Source organism: Rhipicephalus microplus, chromosome 1 (genome assembly GCF_043290135.1).
Source record: "Rhipicephalus microplus isolate Deutch F79 chromosome 1, USDA_Rmic, whole genome shotgun sequence".
NCBI classification, from domain to species: Eukaryota; Metazoa; Arthropoda; class Arachnida; order Ixodida; family Ixodidae; genus Rhipicephalus; species Rhipicephalus microplus.
Window position 1 is genome coordinate 68,824,466 of NC_134700.1, and position 25,435 is coordinate 68,849,900.

The window sequence follows — 25,435 nt, forward strand, 5'->3', positions numbered from 1 at the left end:
AAGTTTTTCTTTTGTAGAAGACCGTTTCGTAGAAAGAACGACGCAAGTGCGCGCTTGAATACCTTCGGGACTTCGGCGGTCTTGCCTTCGAGGTATTCTATTAGGGCCTTAAGTTCCGGGTCGGCCCGCTGTCGTTCAGCGAAGTCGTCGGTAGTTATCGTTCCCAAGAAGTACTCGTCATCCGGGTCGTCGGGTAGCGGTTGGTCGACAGGCGCACGAGAGAGACAGTCGGCGTCAGAGTGTTTTTTGCCGGACTTGTAAATGACAGTAATGTCATACTCTTGAAGTCTCAGGCTCCATCGTGCGAGGCGACCTGAAGGGTCCTTCAAGGTGGCTAGCCAACAAAAGGCGTGGTGGTCGCTCACAACTTTGAAGGGCCTGCCGTAGAGGTAGGGGCGAAATTTCGACGTAGCCCAGATGATGGCGAGGCACTCCTTTTCTGTTGTGGAATAATTTGCTTCTGCTTTGGATAGCGATCGGCTGGCGTAACTAATAACCCTTTCAAGTCCGTCAGCCCTCTGCACAAGAACGGCGCCAAGACCTACGCTGCTTGCGTCAGTATGTATTTCTGTCTCGGCGAATTCGTCGAAATGGGCAAGTAACGGAGGCGTCTGGAGGCGATGTTTAAGCTCCTGGAAAGCGTGTTCCTGTGGCGTTTCCCACTTGAACTCCACGTCGGCCTTGGTAAGGTTAGTGAGAGGATCGGCGATGCGGGCGAAGTTTTTCACGAACCGCCTATAATAGGCGCACAGGCCCAGAAATCGGCGCACGGCCTTCTTGTCAGTGGGCGGCGGGAAGTCGGCGATGGCGGCTGTTTTCCGTAGATCGGGACGTACTCCAGACTTGCTGATAACCTGTCCCAGAAACAAGAGCTCCTCATACGCAAATCTGCACTTTTCTGGCTTCAGTGTGAGTCCAGACGTCTTGATGGCTTGAAGTACAGCTTCAAGGCGCCGAAGATGCTCGTCGAAACTCGAAGAAAACACGACGACGTCGTCCAAGTACACAAGGCAAGTTTGCCACTTCAATCCTGCCAGTACTGTATCCATAACGCGTTGAAAAGTTGCAGGCGCTGAGCAAAGGCCGAAGGGCATCACCTTAAACTCGAAGAGGCCGTCCGGTGTTATAAACGCCGTCTTCTCTCGGTCTCTTTCGTCGACTTCGATTTGCCAATAGCCAGTCTTGAGGTCCTATGACGAAAAGTACTTGGCGTTATGGAGCCGATCAGGTGCGTCGTCTATTCGTGGGAGAGGATACACGTCCTTTCTTGTGATTTTGTTCAGGCGGCGATAATCGACGCAGAAACGTAGGGTCCCATCCTTTTTCTTCACTAACACCACGGGGGATGCCCATGGACTCTTGGACGGCTGGATAATGTCATCCCGCAGCATTTCATCAACTTGTCTCTTCATGGCCTCACGTTCTCGCGTCGAAACCCTGTACGGACTCTGACGGAGGGGTCTGGCATTTTCTTCGGTTATGATGCGATGTTTCGTGATTGGGGTCTGCCGGATTTTCGATGACGACGAAAAGCAATCTTCGTATTGCAGGAGCAGGGCCTTGAGCTGTTCTTGCTTATCGTTCGGTAGTCTGGGATTGAGGTCGAAAGCTATGGGAGGGGCTTGGTTCCTCTGAGCAGGTTCCGGCGAGGGCGAAAGCACTGGTGGCTTCGACAATTTCTTCGATGTATGCGACCGTTGTTCCTTTGTTCACATGTTTGTACTCATTGCTGAAATTCGTGAGCATAACCGTTGCTTTGCCTCCCCGCAGCTCTGCTATTCCTCTTGCGACGCAAATATTTCGGGTGACCAACAGATGCTGACTGCCTTCAACGACGCCTTCCAAGTCAGGTGATTTAGGAGCGCCGACTGAAATAATGACGCTTGAGCGAGGCGGAATGGTGACTTGTTCTTCCAGCACATTCAAGGCATGGTGTCCTGACGGCGTGCGTGGCGGTAGTGCTTCTTCTGTGGATAATGATATCGACTTTGTTTTTAGGTTGACGACAGCACCATGGAGGCATAAGAAGTCCATGCCAAGGATGACATCTCTCGAGCATCGCTGTAGGACTACGAAGTCTGTAGGATAAATACGGCCGTTAATGGTGACTCTCGCTGTGAAGATTCCTGCAGGCGTTACGAGATGACCTCTGGCTGTGCAGATTTCAGGGCCTTTCCAAGCTGTCCTAACTTTCTTTAACTTCGCGGCGAACGACCCACTGATGACAGAATAGTCGGCTCCAGTATCGACGAGAGCGGTCACACGGTGGCCGTCAATAAGAACGTCGATGTCGCTAGTTCGCTGTCTCGCATTACAGTTAGGGCGTGGCGTCGGGTCACGGCTGCATCGGCTTGATCCGCTGCTTCCACGTTGCGTCGTCAGGCCACCTCCGGTAAGTGAGCTTACGCCGTCAGGGCTTTGCCTGGTTGGCATTGTGTTCCTAAAGCTCCGTCGCGGCGTCGTCGGAGGATCTTCGGTAGTTCGTCACACAGCAACCGCACCTCCACCGGTTGCTGCCCTTAGTTTCCCGGATACGGGCTAGGAGACCGGCCCCGCGTTGGGCCGGAGTACTGCCGGGGGTGCGGTGACATGCGGCGGTTGGGCGACGGCGAACGGGAAGGACTTCGGGGTGTCCATTGAGTTCCTGTCAGGTAGTCGGCGATGTCACGTGGGCGTTCCCCTGGCTGCGGACGTGGTGCATCGACGGCGAAGCCACGCAGTCCCATCTGTCGGTACTGGTAACGACGGTAAGTGTGCCCGGCCTCGCCGCCGTGGTAGCACAGTGGGCGGTGGTCAGGGGTGCGCCAAACGTCGGTTTTCCTCGGCGCACTGCGCTGGCCCGCTGGTGAACGGTAGGTCGTCGGTGGGGGTGGTGGCGGCGGTGGTGTCCGGCGACGGAAGGGCGACGGGGCGGCGTTTTGGCGTGGACGGGGAGGAGCGTTGTGGCGCACTGCAGCGGCGTAGCTCATAGTTTCTGGCTCGGGCAGCGGTGTTTGGGGAATTCGAAGTGATTGCCGAACTTCTTCTCGCACAATGTCGGCGATCGAATCCACTTGAGGGTGCGCCGAAGGCAACAGTTTGCGCAGCTCTTCCCGCACGATCGCTCGGATCGTTTCACGCAGGTTTTCGGAGTCACTGGTTTGAGCAGCAGCGCATTCTGGAGTCAGGCGGCGATTATACTGTCTGGTGCGCATGTCAAGGGTTTTTTCGATGGTGGTCGCCTCGGATACAAATTCTTGGACGGTGTTCGGTGGATTCCTCATTAGTCCCGCGAAGAGCTCCTGTTTGACCCCTCGCATGAGGAAACGAACTTTCTTCTCCTCAGGCATGTCTGGGTCAGCGTGACGAAATAGGCGGGTCATCTCCTCTGTGAAAATTCCAACCTTCTCATTTGGTAGCTGAACCCGGGTCTCTAGTTGAGCAGCGGCCCTTTCTTTGCGAGCCACGCTCGCGAACGTTTGCAGAAATGCGCCGCAGAAGACATCCCACGTTCGGAGCGTGGACTCGCGATTCTCTAGCCAAGTCCTTGCGGTGTCTTCCAGGTAGAAGTACACACGACGGAGCTTTTCTTCGTTGTCCCAGTGGTTGAGGGCGGCCACACGGTCGTATGTTTCTAGCCAGGACTCCAGGTCTTCGAACGATGACCTATGAAAAATTGGTGGTTCCCTGGGTTGATGCATGACCATCGTGTGCTGGGATGCGGCGGTTGTCATTGTCGCTGCAGTCGCGGTCATGGCCTTGGTCTTCCGCGCCTTGTCTTCTAGAATCCCGTACTCCGGTGGTAGCCCTTGCTGTCGGCGGCTTGTTAGCTGCTCCTGGTTGGCGTCGGTGTCTTCTCCGCGACGTGGGCTGGGTTGACGGCTTGACGGGGGCATCCGGTACAAGAACGAAGCAGCACCTCCACCAGATGTCACGGGGTCGTGACGTGGCCGAAGACTGGAGACTTCGTGTTGGGATTTACCTGTTTATTTGGGCGAACCTGAGCCCGGTAAGCGGAAAGGCCAATTACAGCAGCAGTCTCGCACAGATAGCAGTCTCGGACTGATAGCGGCGAAGCACGTCGGCATTTATACTCTTGCCGTCGAATGTTCTAGCGTTATCGCTGGCGGCGGCGTAGGTTCCAGAACAATCTGTACCGTTCGCACAGTGGGCGTGATCTTATTGAAATGATCTACTACAGTCCGGAACCTTCTCAAAAACTGCAGGCGCGGTTCGCGCTGAGAATGGTGTGGTGTTTTGGGACGATAACAAAAACTTGGGAAATGGAACGTGGCGATATCATAGCCCAATTCACGAAGCAAAGAGTATTCTTGTGCAGATAGTTTGAGGTGCATGAATTGTGCTTCCCAGTAAATTTGAACCTATTCATCGACGTTTGGAAGGGTAGCCGGTCCTCAGACTCTATCAGACATTGAGTGTGGAGAGGTGCCCAATATAGTGCAAGAAATCTGATGAAAAAAGGTCTCGAGCTTGCATATTTTGGTTTTGGTAATATAAGTGCTACATGACACGGGGATCGGCTAGAGCCAGGGTTATGCACCTTAGTTGGTGCTCTTTGGTGCCTCTCAGTTAGCGCATTTCAAGAGACAATGAACTTGCTGCAACTACTGTGTTGAACAGTCACCCCTTCATAAGAAACATGCACCGGAAATAACCTGTAAACAGGGATTGTGTCGATACGACATTTTTATTTATTTATTTATTTATTTAACAATACTGTCAATCCTGTCAGGGATTTTTACAGGAGTGGGTTGGAAAGTGTCAACAAACATTCTGTATTCACATATTTATACAATTGTATGGGTACAAAAAAATCATGTTATAAAATGATAACAATTATGGACCTACATTATTAACGAGGCGCATGTCTTAGTCACATGTGCACACACTGAAAACAAAAACACGAAAAAGAAAGAAAAAGGTAAGCACGCAACATACAAAGTTGGTACCGACTTCCACCTTTTTAAACCACAAATGTACTGGCAGGGAGGACAATGATCAGTACAATCCTGATAGCGTCGCTATCATGTAGCTGATAGAACGGCTTGGCCAGCAAGTTCGTAAAATTTGTTGACAGTGGGCTGCACAACCACCGTCTCGGGTAAAGCATTCCACTCTCGCACTGCCCGCGGGAAAAACGAAGAACTAAAAGTATTGTTGGTGCATAAATATTCTTGCATTGTAAAGTGATGCTCGTGATGGGTTTCTCTCGAAGTGTTGAAAGAAATGTAGGTGTTCGAATCTACTCTAAGTTTGTTGTGTAGGATTAGGTACATAAATTTGAGTCGGGATAGCACCGCCAGACCGGCTAGCGTGTGAAGGCCAATATCTGTCAGCATTTGCTTAGGCGAGTCGGTGCGCCTATATCTGTTACAGATAAAACGCACGGCTTTGCGCTGGATGGCCTCAATAGTGGCTATGTGTTTTTAGGTAGACGGGAACCATGCCACGCTCGCATATGCTAAGATAGGGCGTATAATCGTCGCATAGGCCAAGAGCTTGGCTTCTCTTGTCGAGTATCACAAGGCCCGCTTTAAAAACATTAGCTTCCGCATCGCTTTGCCAGTCACGTGATCTAAATGCGCCGATTATCCGAGATGTGACGATATGACGACGCCCAAGTACTTGTACTTAGTGAGTGTTTTAAGGATGATGCTATCATAGCCATACGGGAAAGTGGGTTTGGATTTCTTTTTTGTTACTGTCATTGCAACTGTTTAATCGAAGTTGATGACCATTTGCCAACTCTCGCACCATTGTGCTAATAAGGCGAAATCATTGTTCAAACTTATTTGATCTTGCTGGCTTTGTATTTCTTTATACGGGACGCAGTCATCTGCAAATAACCTAATTTTAGATTGAACCCTACAAGAGTTATTACAAGATTGAACCCTACAAGTTTTACAAGCGAACTTGTCTTCCTGAAGCGTAGAACAGAACTGTTCTTTTCTGTCTTTGAGGAAGACAAGTGTGCTTGTCGAAACGTCGGCTCACTACCCCTGTTTACGGATATTTCATCGCAAGCTTCCATCTTCCCTTTATTACTGGTTTTGGATACACCGGGAAGCAATTCTTGTCTATTATACGAGGCATCTCTTATAAGCAGGGTATCATGTATGCATTTTTTTATCAGCCTCTATTTTAACGTAGGCATGATAGTCTGTTTTATCAGTTCATTTGTCAAACCATTTGTCTATTATATCAGTGTCTCTCATAAAGGGTTTCGAATACATAGTTTGGACTCAATATAATCATAGTGTCTCATAATGAGTTCATGGTTGTTGCACATAAAAACCCTGTATTCAACGTTTTAACACACCCAGTGATGAGAGTGGCGTTCAGATAGGTAGTATAGTATGAAATTGCTCATGTAGTTATTGTCATGCATCACAAGTGGATAGCGATGCCTTCCCATTCTGAGCAACAACACATGTAGCAATTGCCACAAGCCTTGTCAGCTAGTTGGTCAAGTGTGACCTCAATCTAGAATGGACCATCTTTCTTATCCTGGCAAAGAAATTATTAAGTTTACAAATATGAGGACTCCAACCAACTCAACTATTTGTAAACATAAACAAGGGATGTTTTCAGATTAAGGGGAGATGTGATTTGAAAAAAAAAAAAAAAAGCTTTTTAATCTATAGTCTAAGACATTGAAAATTTTGCTGTTTATCTAAGTTTCTTATGTTGATTTCAAATATGTGATCAGTATTGTAGTTAGTGGCATAATTTTCATTTTTTACCCTGATAATTTGTAAAATGTAGCTTTTTGTGGACAGACCTTTAGGCCACTAAAGTATTATAGTGATGAATCATTAAAAGCTCATATGGCTCCACATTAACTGTAGCATGGAAATAACGATCAATAAGGTGTGTATAATGCATTTAAATGAACAATAAAATTATAATCTGAAAAGTATTAAATGTTCAGCCCATACTAATCGCTTACTTTAAATTTGTAATAATTATATAAATATTATACTATAAAATAGATAACTGCCCTCTTCACATGTTCAGGATTGTGGCTAAAATTTCATTTGGCTCTGGCCATCAGAAGCACCAAAAACATGATGCCCAAACTCGGGACGTTGCCCGAAATTGCAATTCGAGAAAAACTTTTTAATCGTAGAAATGAAAGCTCATCTTTGGCAATGATGTGCTTTTCAATATGATTGCTTCTATGGTGAGAGTTTGGGAATCATGGTAATTTTGATGTGGGGCCTTTGGTGCACTCCTCATGCAAAATGCAACGGCAAGCAGCCATGGCACAGTTTAGGGGGGCTCTAGACAATGAGCTTTTTTTAGTTTTTTTTCTAGCCACCTTGTGCTTTTCAAAAGGGATATTAGCCTACTTTGAGTTTAAGTACAGCCTTGATTTTTTTTTTGCCCTGAAAGTAGAGAAACTCAACTTGTGAGAGCAATAAAAAACAAAAAAAAATGTGATTTTGGAAAAAACTTGTGTTTTTCAAGGCACATGTTCCCTTAATGCAAATCTTATTAGAAGTGTTTTTCAATGCACCAGTGGTCACAGAGCATAGGCTGCATTCAAACAAGTGAAACCACATGCAGGAATAGGAGTAGTACCATATTAACTGGAATATAAGTCTAGATATTTTGAAGAGAACAACGAGCTAATGTCGCCCCTCATTTTATATAGCGGTGTTTAGCCGACAGTGCACTGCTGTCTGGCAACATGTGGCTTGCATGTGCATGAGAAGCTGGACATGGCCATATTCGCATTCAAATGCAATAGAGGTTTTTTTTTTCTCTTGTCTGTTTTTTTTTGTGTTCGTGATTTGCCTCCGATCTGTTCCAAGTTCTTGCTCCGCTTGACATTGTGTTTCATTTTTAGTGGTCTTTTTTCCTTCACTGAATACGAGTAGCGGTACGAGAAGACAATACTCAGCTGCGTTTAAACGAGAGGTTGTTAAGTTCGCAGAAGCGAATGGGAATATGGCTGCTCAGCACTGCTTTGGTGTATCAGAAAAAAGCGTGCGCTATTGGAGGGTGCAGAAAGGTAAGCTGCACATGTTCAATCCACGAAAAATGTCATTTCGTGGGCGAAGTGCGGTTCATCCGCAGCTGAAGAATATGCTAGGGAACTTTGTGTGGGAAGTTCATGCGTGCTCGCTGCCAGTGACCGTGGATACCATTCGCAAGAAAGCTGTGGAACTCTCTCGAGAAGGTGGGCTCACGAGAGAAGAGTTTCGTGCACCAAATTTTTGGGTGCATCGATTCATGAGACACAAAGGATTTTCTTTCCGGTGGCGCACATCCATCTGTCAGAACTTTCCAGACGAGCTCGAGGACAAGCTTATAAACTTTCAAGGCTTTGTGAACCGGCTTCGGGAGCAGAACAACTACATGATGGGGCAAATTGACAATGCTGATGAGACCGCCGTGTGGTTTGACTTGCCTTCATCGACCATGATCTTGCAGCGTGACGCCAAGGATATCAAGCTGTTGTCCACTGGCAATGAGCACTCGAGCTTCACCCTCATGCTGGAATGCATGGCAGATGGTGGAAAGATTCCGCCCTTCATCACTTTCAAACGTAAGACAATGCCAAAGGAAGTGGTCTCGCACGGTGTTGTCGTTCGCGTCAACAAAAAAGAGATACATGGACGAGGCCATGATGCTCTAATGGATACGAGTAGTCTGGAACCGTCAGCCAGGTGCACTGCTGCGTCTTTGCAGCATGCTGGTGTTAGATGCGTTGTGTGGTCACTTAACTGACGCTGTGAAGCGCGCACTGGGCGATGAAAAAACGCACCTCGCCGTGATACCAGGTGGTATGACGTCCACCCTCCAACCGATTGACGTTGTACTAAACAAGTCGTTCAAGGACCGAGTGCGACTGGAGTACCAAAAGTGGATGTCCGGCGACAACCCAAATACACGGATGGGCGGCCTACAGAGGCCTCCGCTTGCGACTGTTTGTGGCTGGGTGCTTTCCCCCTCGCATTCCTTGCCAGATTCTATGGTGGAAAATGCTTTCAAGAAATGTTCCATCAGTAACTCGCTGTATGGCGCGGAAGACAATGCACTGTGGGAGACGGCCAGCGACAAACTTTCGTCTTCAGAAGACAGTGGTGCTTCGTCTGACGAATAGGAACAGTTGCGATGGTAGTTGAGGGGAGTTCCGACGATCGGGGTGCAGTGCGCCCAGTTCGCAAATAAATGTCATTTGGCAATTTCGGGTTGTTATCCTTTTTTTTTTCGGTAGCCTGAACTTGGGAGGTCGACCTATATTCCCACTCAACCTATAGTCCGGTTTATACGATAGTGTGTAATGCTTTTGTACAGAGGACTTAGTGATCATGTTAGTGACCATCCATCACAAGCAGAATTTTCTGTCTCTCCAGGAAATAGATATCTGTTGTGAGACGCCGTCCCATTGTTATTTTTATAATTTTTTTACTTTGTATTTTTTTATTAATTGATACTGCAGTCTCAAGCAGAGACTATAGCAGGTGTGAAACATTGGTACATGATATTCAAAAAAGGCACAATAGTATTCAAAGATATACATGAAGTGAAAATTACAGCGCACACAGATAAAATGATGAGGCTAAGAAAATTAACAAGGCAATGAAATTTAACAGCAAATAACTGTAAAATGCAAGAGTACTAGAACAAGCTAAATAAACACAAAAAAGAATAAAATGTCAAGGTGAAAATTTGTCAAATTTAACAAGATTATGCAAATAATTGGAAAGAATAATAAAAGAGAAGTAAATTCAATAGTGCTAACGGGCTATTGCAAATATTTTTCAAACAAAGAAAGTGAGGCTTGTGTTACAATATTGTCGGGTAGGTTATTCCAATCAACAATAGTTCTAGGGAAAAAAACAGTATTTAAAGCAGTTATTTTGTGTAAGTAAAGGAGTTATCGTGAAAGAATGTCTTCGCCTGGTTGTGTAACCCTGAGAATAATTGATAATGTGAGAGGAGTCTATGCTGTAATATCTTCTAGCTCTTTGGTAAAGTAATTTCAGTAGGCAAATTCTGCCTCTATTGCTAACTGAGGGCAACCCTGATCATTTGACGAGTACAGTAATTGAGGAACGACCCTATGAGTTATATTTGTAACAAACTACTTTTTAAATTTTTTTCATACAGGATAGCTTATGGGGCTATCCTGTATGTGCAAGGCAAAGCACACTGTGGCAACCGCTGCATATTCGTTCCCTAGGTGTGCAGATTCAGCTTGTGTGGTGTTCTCGCTGTATCTCGCTTCTATTCACACGGGGGTGAACTTGTTCTCCTTGGCCACCTCTGTATTTCAAGTGAAAAAGGTCACACCTGTGACGTGGAAAAAAAGCTTTGTAGTGATAACGTTGGCTTTTATAGCGACGCCAGTATCACCTGTCATTAGATATTCTGATTTGCTAAGAAAGGCACCAGGGGCCAACAATCCCTTCGCAGAATGTTGCTAGGAGTTTCAGCCACATACAGTCAGGTTGTAGAGCCAAGCCAAGGAAACAATTGTTGTCACTGATGTTTTCGATCCACACATTCACTTGTATCAAAGGACTTGGAAGAGCCAGCATTGCGACGCTGACTATAGTTTTTCGCCTGCTGCAGTTTGGCTGCAGAATCTTGTTCCTTGAACTTTTTGTGATTTGTCAACACGAGTAGCAGTTGTTCTGGATAGCCTTGCAAGGCGCGCTTGCAGTTTTTTTTCTCTTGAGCAGTTTTGCTGGAGAGATCCTAAAGTTCAGCTGTGTCTAGTTAAGCAAGAAAGGCTACGTATGAATCAGAGGTTGTCTCTAGCAAGGCTTTTTCTGTCCACACCATGTACTCTGCCTCTCAATTACTTTAAGGGGCTGCTTGTTTCCTGGCAGAATTAATAAGATGGACTGAACTTGGTGAAGGCTTGTGACATGAACCAAGGCATTTTGTCTGTCCGCATAATGCATGGAGTCCCAAAGTGAGCAAAAGGACTTTGCACAGCGGCAGTGACTGCTGGTACAAATGTAGTCCCTGGGGTCGCTTCTTCAGGGAATCTGGAGTAGTAATCTATGAGCAGAACTTAGCCACATCCTTCAATCTTGGACAGCTGGATGCCCAGGCATTGCTATGTCTGCTGCATTTTCTGTGTAGACTATAACTACAATTTTAGAAATTTCTTTTGTTCAAGACGGAATGAGTTGGTGCAGAAGCATTGGACAGGCTTGGAGAGAAATGGGCCACATGTTTAGCCATTTCATAGTCTTTATTTTGTTGAATGCACGTTTGCCAGTTCATGCTAGTTAACATTACTTGTTGATCCCGCAACATATGGTTGACTTCAACAATAAACTACCTTTGCATTGTCATAGACAAGCGCACTATTAGTGAATGAGACAATCTCTAACATAACTATGTTTGCTGGGAAAATGCAAATAAGCCCAAAAACTATACAAGTGACTAGAAAATTCAAGCAGCTCAGTGAAAACAAGTTAATCAAAACTGCTTAATAAAAGCAGAAATAGCAAGTCTGCTACAAGGTAGAATAGTTTTGTAGTTTGTTAGTGCATGAAAACTATAATGAAGAAGCAATGCTAGCATATACTCAGTTTTATAGCTAGAGGTGCTACCTGCCACAGTATGAATAATTGCTACTCATAAGATCATTTAAAGAGGCCTTGAAATACTTTTTCAAGTAACCATGAAATGGATTCACTAAAAGAGCTTTTTGCCCCAGGAATTCAACGCAGCAAATATTTTGAGAATCCGTCCAGTGCGAGCGGAGTTACAAAGGTTTGTCGCACGCTGCAGACACATTCTCTCTTTTGTCGTCCTGACGAAAGCACTGGAAGCTAGGCAGGGAGGGATAGCATGGAGCAAAGAAAATACGTCGTGCGTGCCTTGTGACCTTGATCACCTTTCTCTTTTTCTTCGAATACGTGGCTTTTTCAGTGTGATCGCGGGCGCATGCATAGACAAGTTGCGGCCTCTCGCAATGATCCCTGTAAAAATCAAGCGCGCCATGTTCAAATCAGTCAATGGCTGATGGCCTTCTACGAATGACTTTTGAGCATCTTCCGTCATTTGTTGAGAAAAGAGAAAGTAATTTTTAGCTGGCATTAATAATTTATTGTGAATTCTAGGTCGTGTGCTGCGCTATAATAGCTATTGGCACGCGTGGTTATTGGAGCCTCCACTACCGATAGCATTGTTTTCTGACAATGCTCAAAAAGTGTTGTAGGGCCCCTTTAAGTGTTCTTGACCTTCTTAAACGGTTGTCATCAGATGCAAATTTTGAAACACGCATCTTTTAAATGTGGTAACAGGAAGATCAAAAGCTACAGCAGAAGAAACTTCGATATATTCCAGCTTGTGATAAACATCCCAGCTGCATGTTCAAGCTTCGCTGTGTAACCCATTCGATGCCGATATCAAAATAACTCATGCAACGACCTATCTTGGTTGTTGAAAAACCCGGCTGTGAAAGGGTATACCAAGCACTCCCTGCCACGGAGACGAATAGTAATGGGGGTGCATCCCGCTGTCTGTGAAGAGAGAATGTAAACAAATATAACTAGCAGCTAATTTTTTTACAACGGAGAAAGTGCAAGCTTGCACATCACCATCGGTTTGCATCTCATTGTCAGTGTCTTAGTAGTGCAGCTATGGCGAGTAAGCGTGTATTTTTAAGGAAGAAATGCAGGAGCTCTTGATCAGTTTATTTCCTGATTAAAGTAGGCAATAAATGTTGGCAGCAATTTTGAATTAATCAGCCATTGTTAAAGGGAGCAGTGACACCAAATTTCAAACTTGAGATGTGGTGCTCATTTGATTACTGGATATGCACAAGTTTTTAGTGAAGTATGAATGGTGTCCGTTATGTAGAAGTTATTCTATTTTGAGCACAAAGATCATCTAAAGCTGGAAGGCGCGTTCCTGGCCATGAGACGCCAACAGTATTTTGACGTGTTCAGCTAGCTCCTAGGCCACGCCTCAGGCGCGGAGTGACAATGAGCGAGCTGCAATGATGTCAACAATTTTAGTGTTGTCTTTGAGGTGTCTACATGTGGTACCGTCTGGCAGCGACGCCTGGTTGCCTGGCATTGGCTTCCTCTGCTTTATTTTGCATGGTTCGTGCAGCACGTTCGTGTCAATCCTGCTTTTTCGATGTGCCACTTTGGGTGATTTGTCGTGTAGTCGTGAGCCCGAATGTGATTATTTCAAGCTACAGTCATCATGAACAAGTAGCACACACGCAGCGTTCATATGTCTTGCCAGCCAGTGTGGCCCAAGCATTCGTCTCCAGCTCCTTGTTGTTGCTATGTTCGGCGTCTATTTCAGAATTACTGCTCAGAAGAAGATGGAACTGAAAATGATTCACCATGTTGCAAAATGCTGCTATTCCTTATTTCTCCTTGTTTTCATCATCGTTTGTGGATGTTGATAATAGTGGCAATGACAGTGGTGTGGCAAAGACATGCCTATACATGTGCGCACCTAGCAGACGATATGTCAACTGAAACTCGCATCACAATTTCGTGCGACCCCGTGATTAAATGGGGCGAGAACGCGGGAGGTGATCACTTGGACGCTCTGGCAGCACTGAAAATTGGCGGGCTTTGCACCCGTTTTGAATTGAGTTCGATACTTGTCATACCAATCGATATGACATATAGTATTATTTTGTCCATTTGTTGCATTATTGGTACCGAGTCGTTCCTGGGAGCTTGATAACTATGTGTTGACGCAAAAAATGCGACATGCGTCATGTTGATGTCACTTCTCCTTCAATTGAAAGTGATTATTTTATCAAGCTTTTTATTCCTTGTGATTGTTGCTTTTTACTTTTATGAGACAATGTCCTATACAAATGTTTACATACTCCTAGCAGCATTCTATTACATTGCTTACAAAATATTTCTATATTATGTACAGAAAAAAAAAAATGCGCATGGAGCGTGCAGCAGTGCCCAAAAAACATGACAGTGAAAGGGTAACCAATTTTATGAAGTGTTTGGGTGGTAATTATTTCACCCAAGTCTATGCTTCAGTTATGACTGATTTATGAAGTGGCTAACCAATTTTTACTTTTTTTCTTTTTGCAATATTCAGGATTTCTGGAAGTGCTACAGGATCTTCACCAATGAAGCCCGAGACAACTGCTGGCAGCTGGTTTGAGTGCGACATTTGTGAGCAGCGCTACACAAGCAAGGGAAATTTGAGAAGGCATCAGAGTGTGCACAAAAGGAAGAAAGAGCACAGTTGCCTACTCTGTGGCAAGAAATTTACTCTGAAGTCGTACCTCATTACACACGAGCGCGTCCACACGGGTGAGAAGCTCTACACTTGCCACATCTGTGGCAAGAAGTTTCCCTACCAATCAGCTCTCACTATTCACAAGGCTGTTCATACGGATGAGAAGCCATACTCCTGTTCAGTGTGTGGTCGCAAGTTTGCTTACAAGTGTAGTCTTCAGGCACACAAGGTCATTCACATGGAAGAAAACCCCCACACTTGCCTCATCTGTGGCAAGAAGTTTGCCCAGAAGTCTAATCTCGAAGTGCACAAGGCCGTTCATATGGATGAGAAACCGTATTCCTGCTCAGTCTGCGGTCGCAGGTTTGGTTTCAAGCATAGTCTCCTAGCACACGAGCTTATCCACAAGGACGATAACCCGTACCGTTGCTTCATTTGTGGACAAAATTTCATGCAGAAATCAAGTCTCATTAAGCACGAGCGAGTGCATACGGCTAAAATGCCATATGCCTGTAAAACATGCCCATCCAAATTCTGCAAGAAGGCATCTTTGAGTAGACACATGCAACTGCATGCAGCTGGAGTAGAAATGTTCCACTGCACAGAGTGTGGCAAAACCTTTGAGCGGATCAAAACATTGCGGAACCATCTGAAGTGGCACAAGATGGACAAGCCACACCTCTGCCACCTCTGTCCATCGAGATTCACACAGAAACGTAATCTGTATTATCATGTGATGATGCACAAAGGTGAGAAGCCACACACATGTCCTATTTGCAAGAAACTGTTCTCAAGGACTGAACATCTCAAAGTGCACATGCGCCGGATGCACTCTGGTGTCAACACCACCTTAGCGAGCACAGACAGCATGGTGAAGATTCCTTTGTCAAGTAGCCCTTCGACCAAGGTGCCTTCTGTAAGTGAAGTATGTTTTGAAGTTGTGTAGTTTTTTTTTTCCTTCGTGCAGAATATTCAGTTGACAGGAAACCTTCTGTTTCAGGTGGCATTATTCTGACCCTGTTAATATGTCAGAAAACCCTTCACTAGTATTTCAGTATGGATATTCTATATCCCCTACTGCAATTTCATGTTTCTTAAAGGGACTCGAAACATTTTTTCGTACAATCTTGCTTTCAAGTTTAGTTTACAGGATCATTTAATAAATTTCATCATAAATGAAACAATCCTTAATAATATCGAACGAGAAATTCATAGCTGGAGCCGACGTTTCAATAAGTGGTCTGGTCTTTTATTGCGATAGCAATTATATAGACAGCCTCGGCTGATTTACGCTGTCGCCGCCGCCATCATTCTTGTATATATATATATATATATATATATATATATACCGGGAATGTTGCACCAGCCTCCTCTTTCTGCGGAGCGAGCATTGCCTTTCCGGCCGGGGTCGTCTGCGCCTGCATATCTTATGAGTGCACATGCCGGGGAGAGCGCTTATGGATGCCGCGTTATCACGGAACAATAAGCACGCAGCATGTGCCCCCACAGCAGGCGTGAGCTTCTACAGGCTGCGCTCTCAACACGAAAAAACGGCGCCAAAAGTGTACCTGGAGCGATTGTGTTTCCTTACACCAGCGTTTTATAGAGTTACGTGAGATCGGATCTAAATGAGTTGACTGCCAGCCTTACTTCGTATATCGACGCCGTCACTACGCACGAGCCTTGTTGTGGTCATCTACTGTGACTGGGCAGCTAGAACTGGTTGCTTAGCAAGCGCATCTTTACTACAATTAAAGGGGCACTGCAACATTTTTTCAAGTAACCATGGAATGACATCAGTGGAAGAGCTTGTTGCCTCACGAATTCAACAGCACAAAAATTTTAAGAATCCATGCAGTGCGAGTGGAGTTACAAAGGTTTGTCACATGCTACAATTGCATTCTCTCTTCTCTCGTTTCGACAAAAGTGCTGGAAGCTAAGCAGGGAGGGATGGCAGGGCCACAGAAAAACATCACGTGTGCCTCGTGACCTTAAGAAGTTTTAAATTTTTTTCCCTTCGAATGTGCGGGCTTTTTCAGTGTGATCGCATGCGAACGCGTGGACAAGTAGCGGCCTCTCGCGGTGATCTCTATAACGAGCGAGAGCGCCATGCTCAAATCAGTCAATGGCTGATAGATGGGCTTGCTACGTGTGATTTTCGGGCATATTCTGTGATTTGTCGAGAGAAGGGAAAGCAATTTTTAGCTGACTTGATAATTTATTGCGAATTCCAGGCCACATGCTGCGCTATAATATTTGGCTCGCTTGTTGTGGAGAGCCTCTACTGCCGATCAGCAGCCTTTTCTGACCATGCTCAAAAAGCGTTGCAGGGCCCCTTTATTATTGCTCTTAAAGTGCTAGCCTTGCTTCGTAATACATTCCACTATCTTGCTATCACATTCAATGCATTGCCTTTTTGGGGAAATTGTGACCTTTTTTTAAGGCTGTGCAGCTTTGAAAAAGACCAGCACCCACCCCCTTGTTTACGAATGTCTCATTGAAAGCTTTCATGTTCCCTCTCCTTTCGGTAATGTTGGTAATTATATTACACCATTCTTTGCAGCACTGCCTTTCCTCCTTAACTGGCCAAATGCACTGTCATTGCTGGCATCAAATCGCACTCGTCATGTTGAGCGATGCTACCCTCTTTATTGCTCTCTGGAGCCGGTGCTCTCAGCTCCAGCATGTAGTTTCTCACTATAAAGCATAGAGAAAAATCTTGCTTTAGTAGGTTGGTGTATGCCAGGGAATGCTGGTAAAAGTATATGGTGGGTTCAGATTGGAATTGGGTGACTTTGGTAACTGTTTCATAGATTGCATGTTTATCTTCAGTTCATTTTCCTAGCGCCTCCGCTTCAATTGTGCTCTAGTTTCAAAGACAATAGTCTTTTTTGTGATACTTGAACGCAAAAATTTTGGTCTGTTTGTCTCTTAGCCACCTGGTATAAGTTGAAATGCTTGCTGAACATTCAGCCGTCTTGAACTGATAGCTGCTTTCATACTTATGAAGGTTGTTGATCAAAAAGCAAATATCACGCGTATCTAAGGATTAACATCAATAAATAGGTAATAAGTAATGTGTTTCTTTACTAGAAAATACCTAGATACAAAACTGTAAAAGCCATAGTGTTTCTTACGCTGCGCCGAAGATACGACGCTATGCACGAAAAAAATTGCCAGCAGAATGTCGTTTGACGTCATTCGCAACGAAGCACGCAATTAGACGTCCAATTTTTTTCTTCTCATGATTATCTGGATGAAAAATTAGTGTATGAGAATGCTGGAATGTATTTAATTCAAATTTCCATCATTCATTAAGAGCCCGTACGCCTCAAATATACGTCTGGCCAGATTTTGCTAATTCAATGTTGTGTCAAAACCGTCTGTTGTGAGATCTTTTGTCTCACCATTATGGCAAATTCTTTACACCCTAACTTCTACTTGAAAAATGGCTGAAAGCGCTGGCCACCCCAAGCTTGAGCAAGAGAGAAGACCACGATGCTTCGATCACTAACCTGTTGGCCACCCCGGCGTTTCCTGTCGCGACCAAATAAACGGCCCCTTGAGCCGTGTGCATCTTGGTCTTCTTCGTGCGTAACAGATTGGTGAAGGTGCTGGGTACACATGGGTATTGATGGAACCATCACTGCTGTGCTTTCTCGAAGCCGACGAAATCTGACGAAATTTCCACGGCCATGTCCAAAAAAAAGGAGATGCTCCCAGGACAGCGATTTCTGGTCCGCTGCAGTACCACCTAGTCCCACCACCCTTCGGAGGGAAATCAAGAGATGATGCCGACGCGTGGCTCGTCCAGTACAAGCGAATGAATCGTCAAGTCTAATAGCTGGGATACCCCAGCACAGCTCACCAATGCGGTCTTTTGCCTTACGGATACTGCGCTTATGTAGTACGAAAACCACAAGGACATGCTGACGTGGGACATGCTGACGTGGGACATTTTTGTTGCAAAACTGAAGGCATGTTTCGGCGACTCGAGTGTCTAAAGGAAGCGGGCCGAGCAGACATTGTCTCAATGCGCGCAGGTGCCAGGTGAGACATGCACCACGTATATAGAGGATGTGCTAAAGCTCTGCTAGGTGGTCAATTCTAAAATGTCAGAAGACAAATTCTGACATTTGTTGAAAGGCATAGCCGAGGATGTCTATAATTTTCTCGTCAGAGAAGAGCACCTGAGCTCGGTGTCCGACGTCATTCGGCATTGCCGAACTTTCGAACAGCTCAAAATGCAGGATCCCTCAAAATTTTGGCCGACGCAGATCGCCTTTCCCATATGCCACTGAGCACTACAGAGTGTGATGCCGATCACCTCGACCACCTCGCAGCTTCTGTGTCACCAAAATTTCCTGACTTCAGCACTATCGTAGATGAACAGCAAAAGGACATTAAACTATCATCGCTCTGCACAGCTCCTACAACATGCCATGTCTGTGTACGCAACGGACTCCTGTATAAGACCTTTTCTAGCACTGGCGCACAATTCCTCCTGGTGGTGCCGGAAAGCCTTCGGTCAGCGATTTCAAGTTCTATGCACGACGATCCTACGTCCGGACATTAGTACGTTCTACGCGGACGCCCTACCATGCTAAGAAACTTTTTTATTGGCCTGCAATGCGGCAGTCCTTCGAGGGGTATGTGGCCAGCTGCAAGCAGTGTCAGTGCCACAAACGCCTATCTACTGCTCCAGCTGGTCTTCTACAGCCCTTGCCACCTCCAAGCACAGCTTTCCAGTTAGTGGGTATTGACCTCGTGGGCCCTTTTCCGAAGTCGGCTAAGGGCAATCGCTGGATAATTGTATGCGTCGATTACCTCACACGCTACTGCAAAATGGCGGTCATAGCAACCACAACTGCCAGCGAGGTCTCTGTGTTTTTGCTGCAGCATGTTGTCCTCCGATATGGCCCACCTCATGTGATCATCACTGACCGTGGACAAAAATTAATGGCAGAGATAGTAGAAAAGCTGCTTGAATTGAGTGCGTCCTACCTTTGTCATTCGTCGCCATATCATCCGCAAACAAATGGGCTCATGTAGCGCACCAACCAAAAAATTGTAAACATGCTCTCTATGTATGTGGCATCCAACCTTAAGAACTGGGATGATGTGCTACCATTTACAACTTACGCGTTCAACACTGCTAAGCACAAGACAGCAGGCTATAGTTTCTTTTTCTTGATGTACGTACGATCACCGCGGCACACATTTGACACAGCTTTGTCATTTTCGATGCACGAGAATATCTCTGTGGCTGAAATCTTCTGCCTTGCAGAAGAGACGCGTTGTATTGCTCGTTTACACACTTTGGCATCTCAAGAGAAATCGAAGGCACACTACGACGCCTGCCAACGGCCTGTAACTTACCATCCAGGCGACTTAGTGTGCCTCTGGACTCCTGTACGAAGACGTGGTTTATGCCAGAAGTTCCTAGCCACATATGACGCACCATTTGTTGTTCTCAACAAACTCACGGAAGTCACGTACACAATAGCTTGCCTCACGAGAAATGGTAAGAGAGCTGCTGAAACACAAGCAGTTCATGTCGCCCGACTGAAGTTGTACATGCAAAAGTGAATCAATTACCTCGCCCGGTGGGCTTCGTGTACGAGAAGAGGAATGTTGCACATACCTGGAAAGAAAATGAAGATGCCTGAGCGTGCTGGCTGCCCCAAGCTGGAGCAAGAGGGAAGACCATGACGCTGCAATCATCCTCCTGTTAGCTGCTCTGGTGCTTCTCTTCGCAACCAAATAAACAGGCCCTTCAGCCGTGCATGTCCTGGTCTTCTTCGTGTGTAACAATATTTTAAAATGTATAAAGTAGTGGTGGCTGCTAAAGTTAGCAGACAGACAACATTGTTACTGTTCATTTCTGGATGTTTTGTCACGTTCTTTTATTTCTCCATTTGTGTATGCCCTGCAGGCGAGTTAACTTTGGTTGTCAGATGTGAAATGAGTGCATGAGCTCTGCTTATAACAATGTTGTTTTAGAGAAGCTTTGTTCGTGCTTACCAGTCCATGTTTTAAGCCCAATATCAGATAGTACACGCCTCGCTCAATCCAGCTAACACAAGCCTCGCAGACATATATTGTCATTCCCATGACTACATAGCGCCTTAGGTACAAAGTAACTTTAGAAATACACTGGTGGTTGTGGCAGAAATCCCTCTAGGTATTATTGTGAGAAACTTTGTGGGAGGTACAATGTAACTTAAGAAATACACTGGTGGTTGTGGCAGAAATCCCTCTAGGTATTATTGTGAGAAACTTTGTCGGAGGTACAATGTAACTTAAGAAATACACTGGTGGTTGTGCCAGAAATCCCTCTAGGTATTATTGTGAGAAACTTTGTGGGCGGTGGAGGGGAAGCAGATTGCAAAAGAGATACGCTCCACCAAGTGCCAGAACACTATCAGTTGTTGTTATGTTACCGATTATAGAGTAACCCTAAGCCGTTATTCTCTTCTTCCATGTGCCAGCAATATGCAAGTGGCAAGAAGTATGCAGACAGATAAAAAAATAAAAATAAATGAGCATGATCCCTTATGAGCATAAACTCGGGCAATGTGTCTACCGAGGTGAAGTTACAGCTGCAGGCTCCCGGATCCTGGCATTTAACGAATAGCGAGAGCCTGACACTCACTGCACTGAAGAGCTGAACTGACTTCAATCGCCAGTTGTCTTACATGCCTTGCATGATGTCAGAGCTTCCACGATTGCAGCTAACAACATGGCTAGGGCTGCTAGGGCAATGGCCTCAAAAGGACGCCATGTTGTCTGAAGAAAGAAAGATTGAACTAATCACTGTCGTATAGCTTATACCAATGTGGAGCACGTTGTAACGCAGGCATACAGTCTTGTCCACCAGAAATTCAGTGATGTACACTGGACATGTCTAGTCGGATCGGTTACCAGTGCCATGTATCATGGAGCAGTGTTAGTTGCAGAGTTGGAGGTATGTTCACTTGAATGAGCACTATGCGTTCATGAGTTTTCACAGGTGTGCGTCCTGGTATTGCCCAATTGTTGCCCTGTTTGCCATGTTGTTACGATGGTGTTGCCTTGGTGCAGCCATGGTGTTGCCCAATTGAGACTGGGATTTCATGTTGCTAGTGTGAATGTGCATCAGAAAAATGCTTGTGCATAGAGAGAAAAGTGCAACATTGTCAAAGTGAAGTGACCAATGTATGTTTAAGTACATCACAGATCATAAACAAACAAACTAGCAGTACGGAGGAATAACCCAGAAAGTGGCCTCGTCACTTTTCGAAGTAAGCGGAAAAGTTTTTCGCCCATAACTGATACGGCAGCTCCAGTGTCAATAAGAGCCGATGCACAAACACGGTCCACAAACACGTCAATGACATTCGAGGGGCTGCTCTGAGGTCTTTTACATTGTGATAGCGTCACAGTCCTTGACTAGTTTTCCTGCTTATAAGCAGCCGAACTTGGCCGCATGGGGGACAAGGAACGACGTTGTGGAGACGGCGATTTTCGAGGAGATAGACCTAGGTGAGACGACCGTTTGTCGTGATAGGGACGGCTGAGCTGGCCAGCAACAGGCGAAGAAATGGGAGCTGGCTGTACGTGAGAGCAATAACTAGCTACATGACCGGCGTAACTGCAGGCAAAGCATATGGGCCGGTTGTCGAGTGTGCGCCATCGGTTCGCCGGGGTAGGTCGCACCCATATTGTCAGAGCCAATGGACGGAACAGTGGCTGGAAAAGCTGCATGGTGGGCTGAGGCTGATGGGTTGCGTCGACATACGTAGCGGGCATACTCGCTGCAAAGGACGGAGGTCAAGCGGCAGCTTCGGCGTAAGTCAGAGGGGCGGGTGCTGGAAGGACTTGAGGCGGCCTGGCGACGACTTGGGCGTAACTCAAGGGTGCAGGAGCCGGAGATTGTTTGGGGTGGTACGCAGGCATGACCTCCTCTATTTCCTGCTCAATCGCTCAACGGATGGGAGGGAGAAGGTTAGTGGCCAATTGTTGAACAACTGGTGGGTGAGCAAAGGGCAGGAGGGAGAACTGGCACGCGATTTCTTCACGGATGAAGGACTTGAGGTCCGCCATCAACGCCACTTGGTCACAACTGGCCTCCAAGCCAGCAAGCGTTGCAGCTCGTGGTGGGGAGCGATGGGTAATTGAACGCTGCCGGCGGAGCTCCTCGTAGCTCTTGCACAATGTGATGACCTCAGCCACTGTGCTGGGGTTTTATGTTTTACGAGGAACACACCGCCGTATATTACCCATTCTTTCTTACAGATCACTTTCACTCACTTCAAGGTCAATGCAGTTCGGACAATTTTGATTGCAGGTTTATAATAATTTACTGGACGTACTAGTTTTTGCCAAAAAGCTCGTGTAAGGGCTAGTTGGGCACACTGTAGGTAAAGGCAGCGCTGCAAAGTTGAGAAAAGGAGAAAAAACATCTATCGACTAAATTCAGTTGTTAATGTGCTTTTCTGCGTAGTCCTGTTATTTTCTTTTTCTCAGCTTTGCAGTCTGCGTTAACCTAGTTCTTTGGCTTAGCCTCTTCACTCAAACATACTTAGTCTCTTCACTCAAACATACTGACACTTTTCAGAGTGCTTTCTTTCGATTGTGCTACAAAGCTTTAGGGGTCGCGAACCCCCACAATAAATCATTATTATGCAATGCCTTGTTAGCCCCTAATCGTGGTCAACATACAACATTTTGCACCTCTGATGGTACGCTCACATTTTCATTGAATAGAAATTTCAGGCAGGCAGTTCAAAGCAAATGAATTCAAGCACATATAGGCATGTTAAATATGTTTCACTCCTGCATTTCGCAGTCTGTATCTAAGCTGACCTTTTGATTGATTGAGACTTTTGGTATATTCTTGAACTCTTATGTTAGTGTTGGAGTGCGTGTTAGCGCTAATGTTACGACAACGTGCACCTCGTGGCAGAGATTAAGCCTTTCATAAAGTGAAACGTTAACCCTAACACAACAGATCTGGTGCCACCTAAATTTAAAAAAGGCAAAGCAACAAGCCTATTCTTCACTACAGCATTTGACTTTATTGCGGTCAATAAACGTGGCACATTTCAACGAACTTGTGGACACGCCATTCGAAACGCTCGAATGAACGAAAAAAACTAAATGCAGACCGCGGTGCCATCTTGACGCCGCTACAGTGAAGTCAGGCAGTCTCTCATTAAGCTTTTCGCGCTGCTAATTGAGAGCATATCTCAAGAACGTAGCTGCAAACTCACCAGGTCACGGTTGGCAAAACATTATTGCTCGAATGTCATGTAAATGCGAGTAGTAGCGCAGAATGAAGCAGCTAAGCGGTGCAGGCTGACGACTTTGAAGCTATGCCAAAGTGGTGGGTTTTCGCTTCGACGGATGCCGCCATCGTATCATATGTGCGTATTCCCTTGCGTGTACAACCGTTTCGATATACTAGGCAATTGGTGCACGTACATAACAGCTCAGACTACGTTTAAATTCTGTGCGCGCGCAGTGTGTATACGTACCATGTAAAACTAACGCTAAATCCTTGTCTTTGCTGTCTTTCGCTTTACTAAAACTCTAATGATTATGTTTCAATTGTGCAAAATCAAATTATACTACAAGTCTACATTGAGATTGTGTGCGTTATTTGCAGGAGCATGCAGATGCGAATGGAGAAGGAGTAGCTGAAGCAGCATGTGGCGGCAGCAGCACTGAAATCTGGAGAGACAACATGGATTCAGAATAACCCGCCAATAGGGCATTATGGCGATCGACTGCTGACGCGAAAGCCGCGGGATCAAATCCCAGCCCCGATGGTCGCATTTCGACGGAGAAAAAAGACTAGAGGCCCGTACGCTTATATTTAGGTGCACTTTAAAGGGTGGGGGAAGGAGGGTGCTATCACCTCTGTAAAGTTGTTTGCGCCTTGTGGCGCACCTGTTTCGCGCATAGGCTGCATTTCGGTTTCACAACTATTGAGTGTTAGGTGGCGTTGTGCTTGCAACCGTTTCAGAGTTCAGTTCGGACTGGCACTGTGGATGGACATGTTTTTTGGGCGCTCCCGGTCGACTGCGCTGATAAGTGGCTTTGCATGTTTCAAGCTTTTATAATTATTAAGGCAGAAGTTCAAACCTTGGTAGCAGTTATTACATTGCACGGCTTTTTCGGGGGTCAGTCATCAGGTATTCACTTGTTTGTGTGTATGTGTTTTTTTCTTGCCGTCCCATGGGAGAGGTGCGCGTACACCGAACATGCAAATTTTGTAGTAGAACTTAGACTTTCTTTTTTTCGTAGGGCAGGATTCGTCATACCCCGTGTTTTGTAATTATCGAGTGGGACAATTTATAAAGACAACTGGTGTCAAAAAGACATGGTTAAAAAGGCTGTAAAGTGTTCAGGATGTGAGGTGGGTTTGAAAATAGATGCAAGTCCAGACGCGAATGGAGAGGAGGCTGACGCCAAGTGTAGGCAAGTGAGGCCGAGGAAAAAATGGAGAAAATGATGGTTGCTCAAAGTGAACTGCAGATGAGAATCACCAAGCTGGTTACTGCATTGGCGACAGCGCAAGAAAAAACGAAGGCTATGGGAAAAAGGCTCAGGTCCGCCGAGAAGGCACTAGCGAAGGTGAACAAAGGAGCGGCCGACGGAGAGAACAGTATGGCATCGGCAGCCAGAACGGCAGAGAAGAAAGAGCAAGCAAGTTCGGAAAAAACAGGTTCAGCCGGTTCAATGGTCGCAAGACCCAGCTTCAGCAAAGTAGTGGCGGTGTTGGGAGGGGACAAAGCAGCCGGCGTCACAGGTGCAAGTAACCTCCAGGTGCAGGACGCTCCAGCTGAAAAGTGACAGCAGGCGATAATCGCCGGGGACTCCAATTTAAATCGATGCGTAGAAGCAATGAAAGAGAGGGTAAGAGGTGACAAGAGGGTTGCAGTAGAGACGTTCCTAGGACGCAAACTTGAAGCAGTCATCAGGCAAGCGAGCGCAAAACTCAAAACTGCAGCTGATGTACGAAACCTCGTGATAATTGCAGGTGGTTTAAACGATGCCCTGAATAAAGATACAGCAGGATTAGTGTCCACAGATGAAATGTGCGCCATTTCTCCTCAAGTACAGGTAGTGATTTGCACGATATCTGAGGTACCGTTGCATGACAACAAACTGCAAAGAGAGGCTGTCAACGGAAAGCAAGAGATATGGCGGATGAGTCCAGAGAAAGGCTTAGAGATGGTGG

The 25,435-nt window shown here is 45.9% G+C and overlaps 1 protein-coding gene across 3 annotated transcripts in view; it reads left to right on the top strand.

Annotated features, from left to right (window-relative positions):
* The window catches only part of LOC119178754 (uncharacterized), a 112,152-nt gene extending 87,581 nt beyond the window's left edge, over positions 1-24,571 (top strand). For all 3 annotated transcript variants that reach the window (XM_037429994.2, XM_037429995.2, XM_037429996.2), the window contains 2 exons: positions 14,065-15,124; positions 23,858-24,571. In XM_037429994.2, the coding sequence (XP_037285891.1) occupies positions 14,065-15,124; positions 23,858-23,950 (1,153 nt within the window). In that variant the 3' untranslated portion in view covers positions 23,951-24,571. The remainder of the gene's footprint in view (positions 1-14,064; positions 15,125-23,857) is intronic.
* Positions 24,572-25,435: the final 864 nt, after the last annotated feature.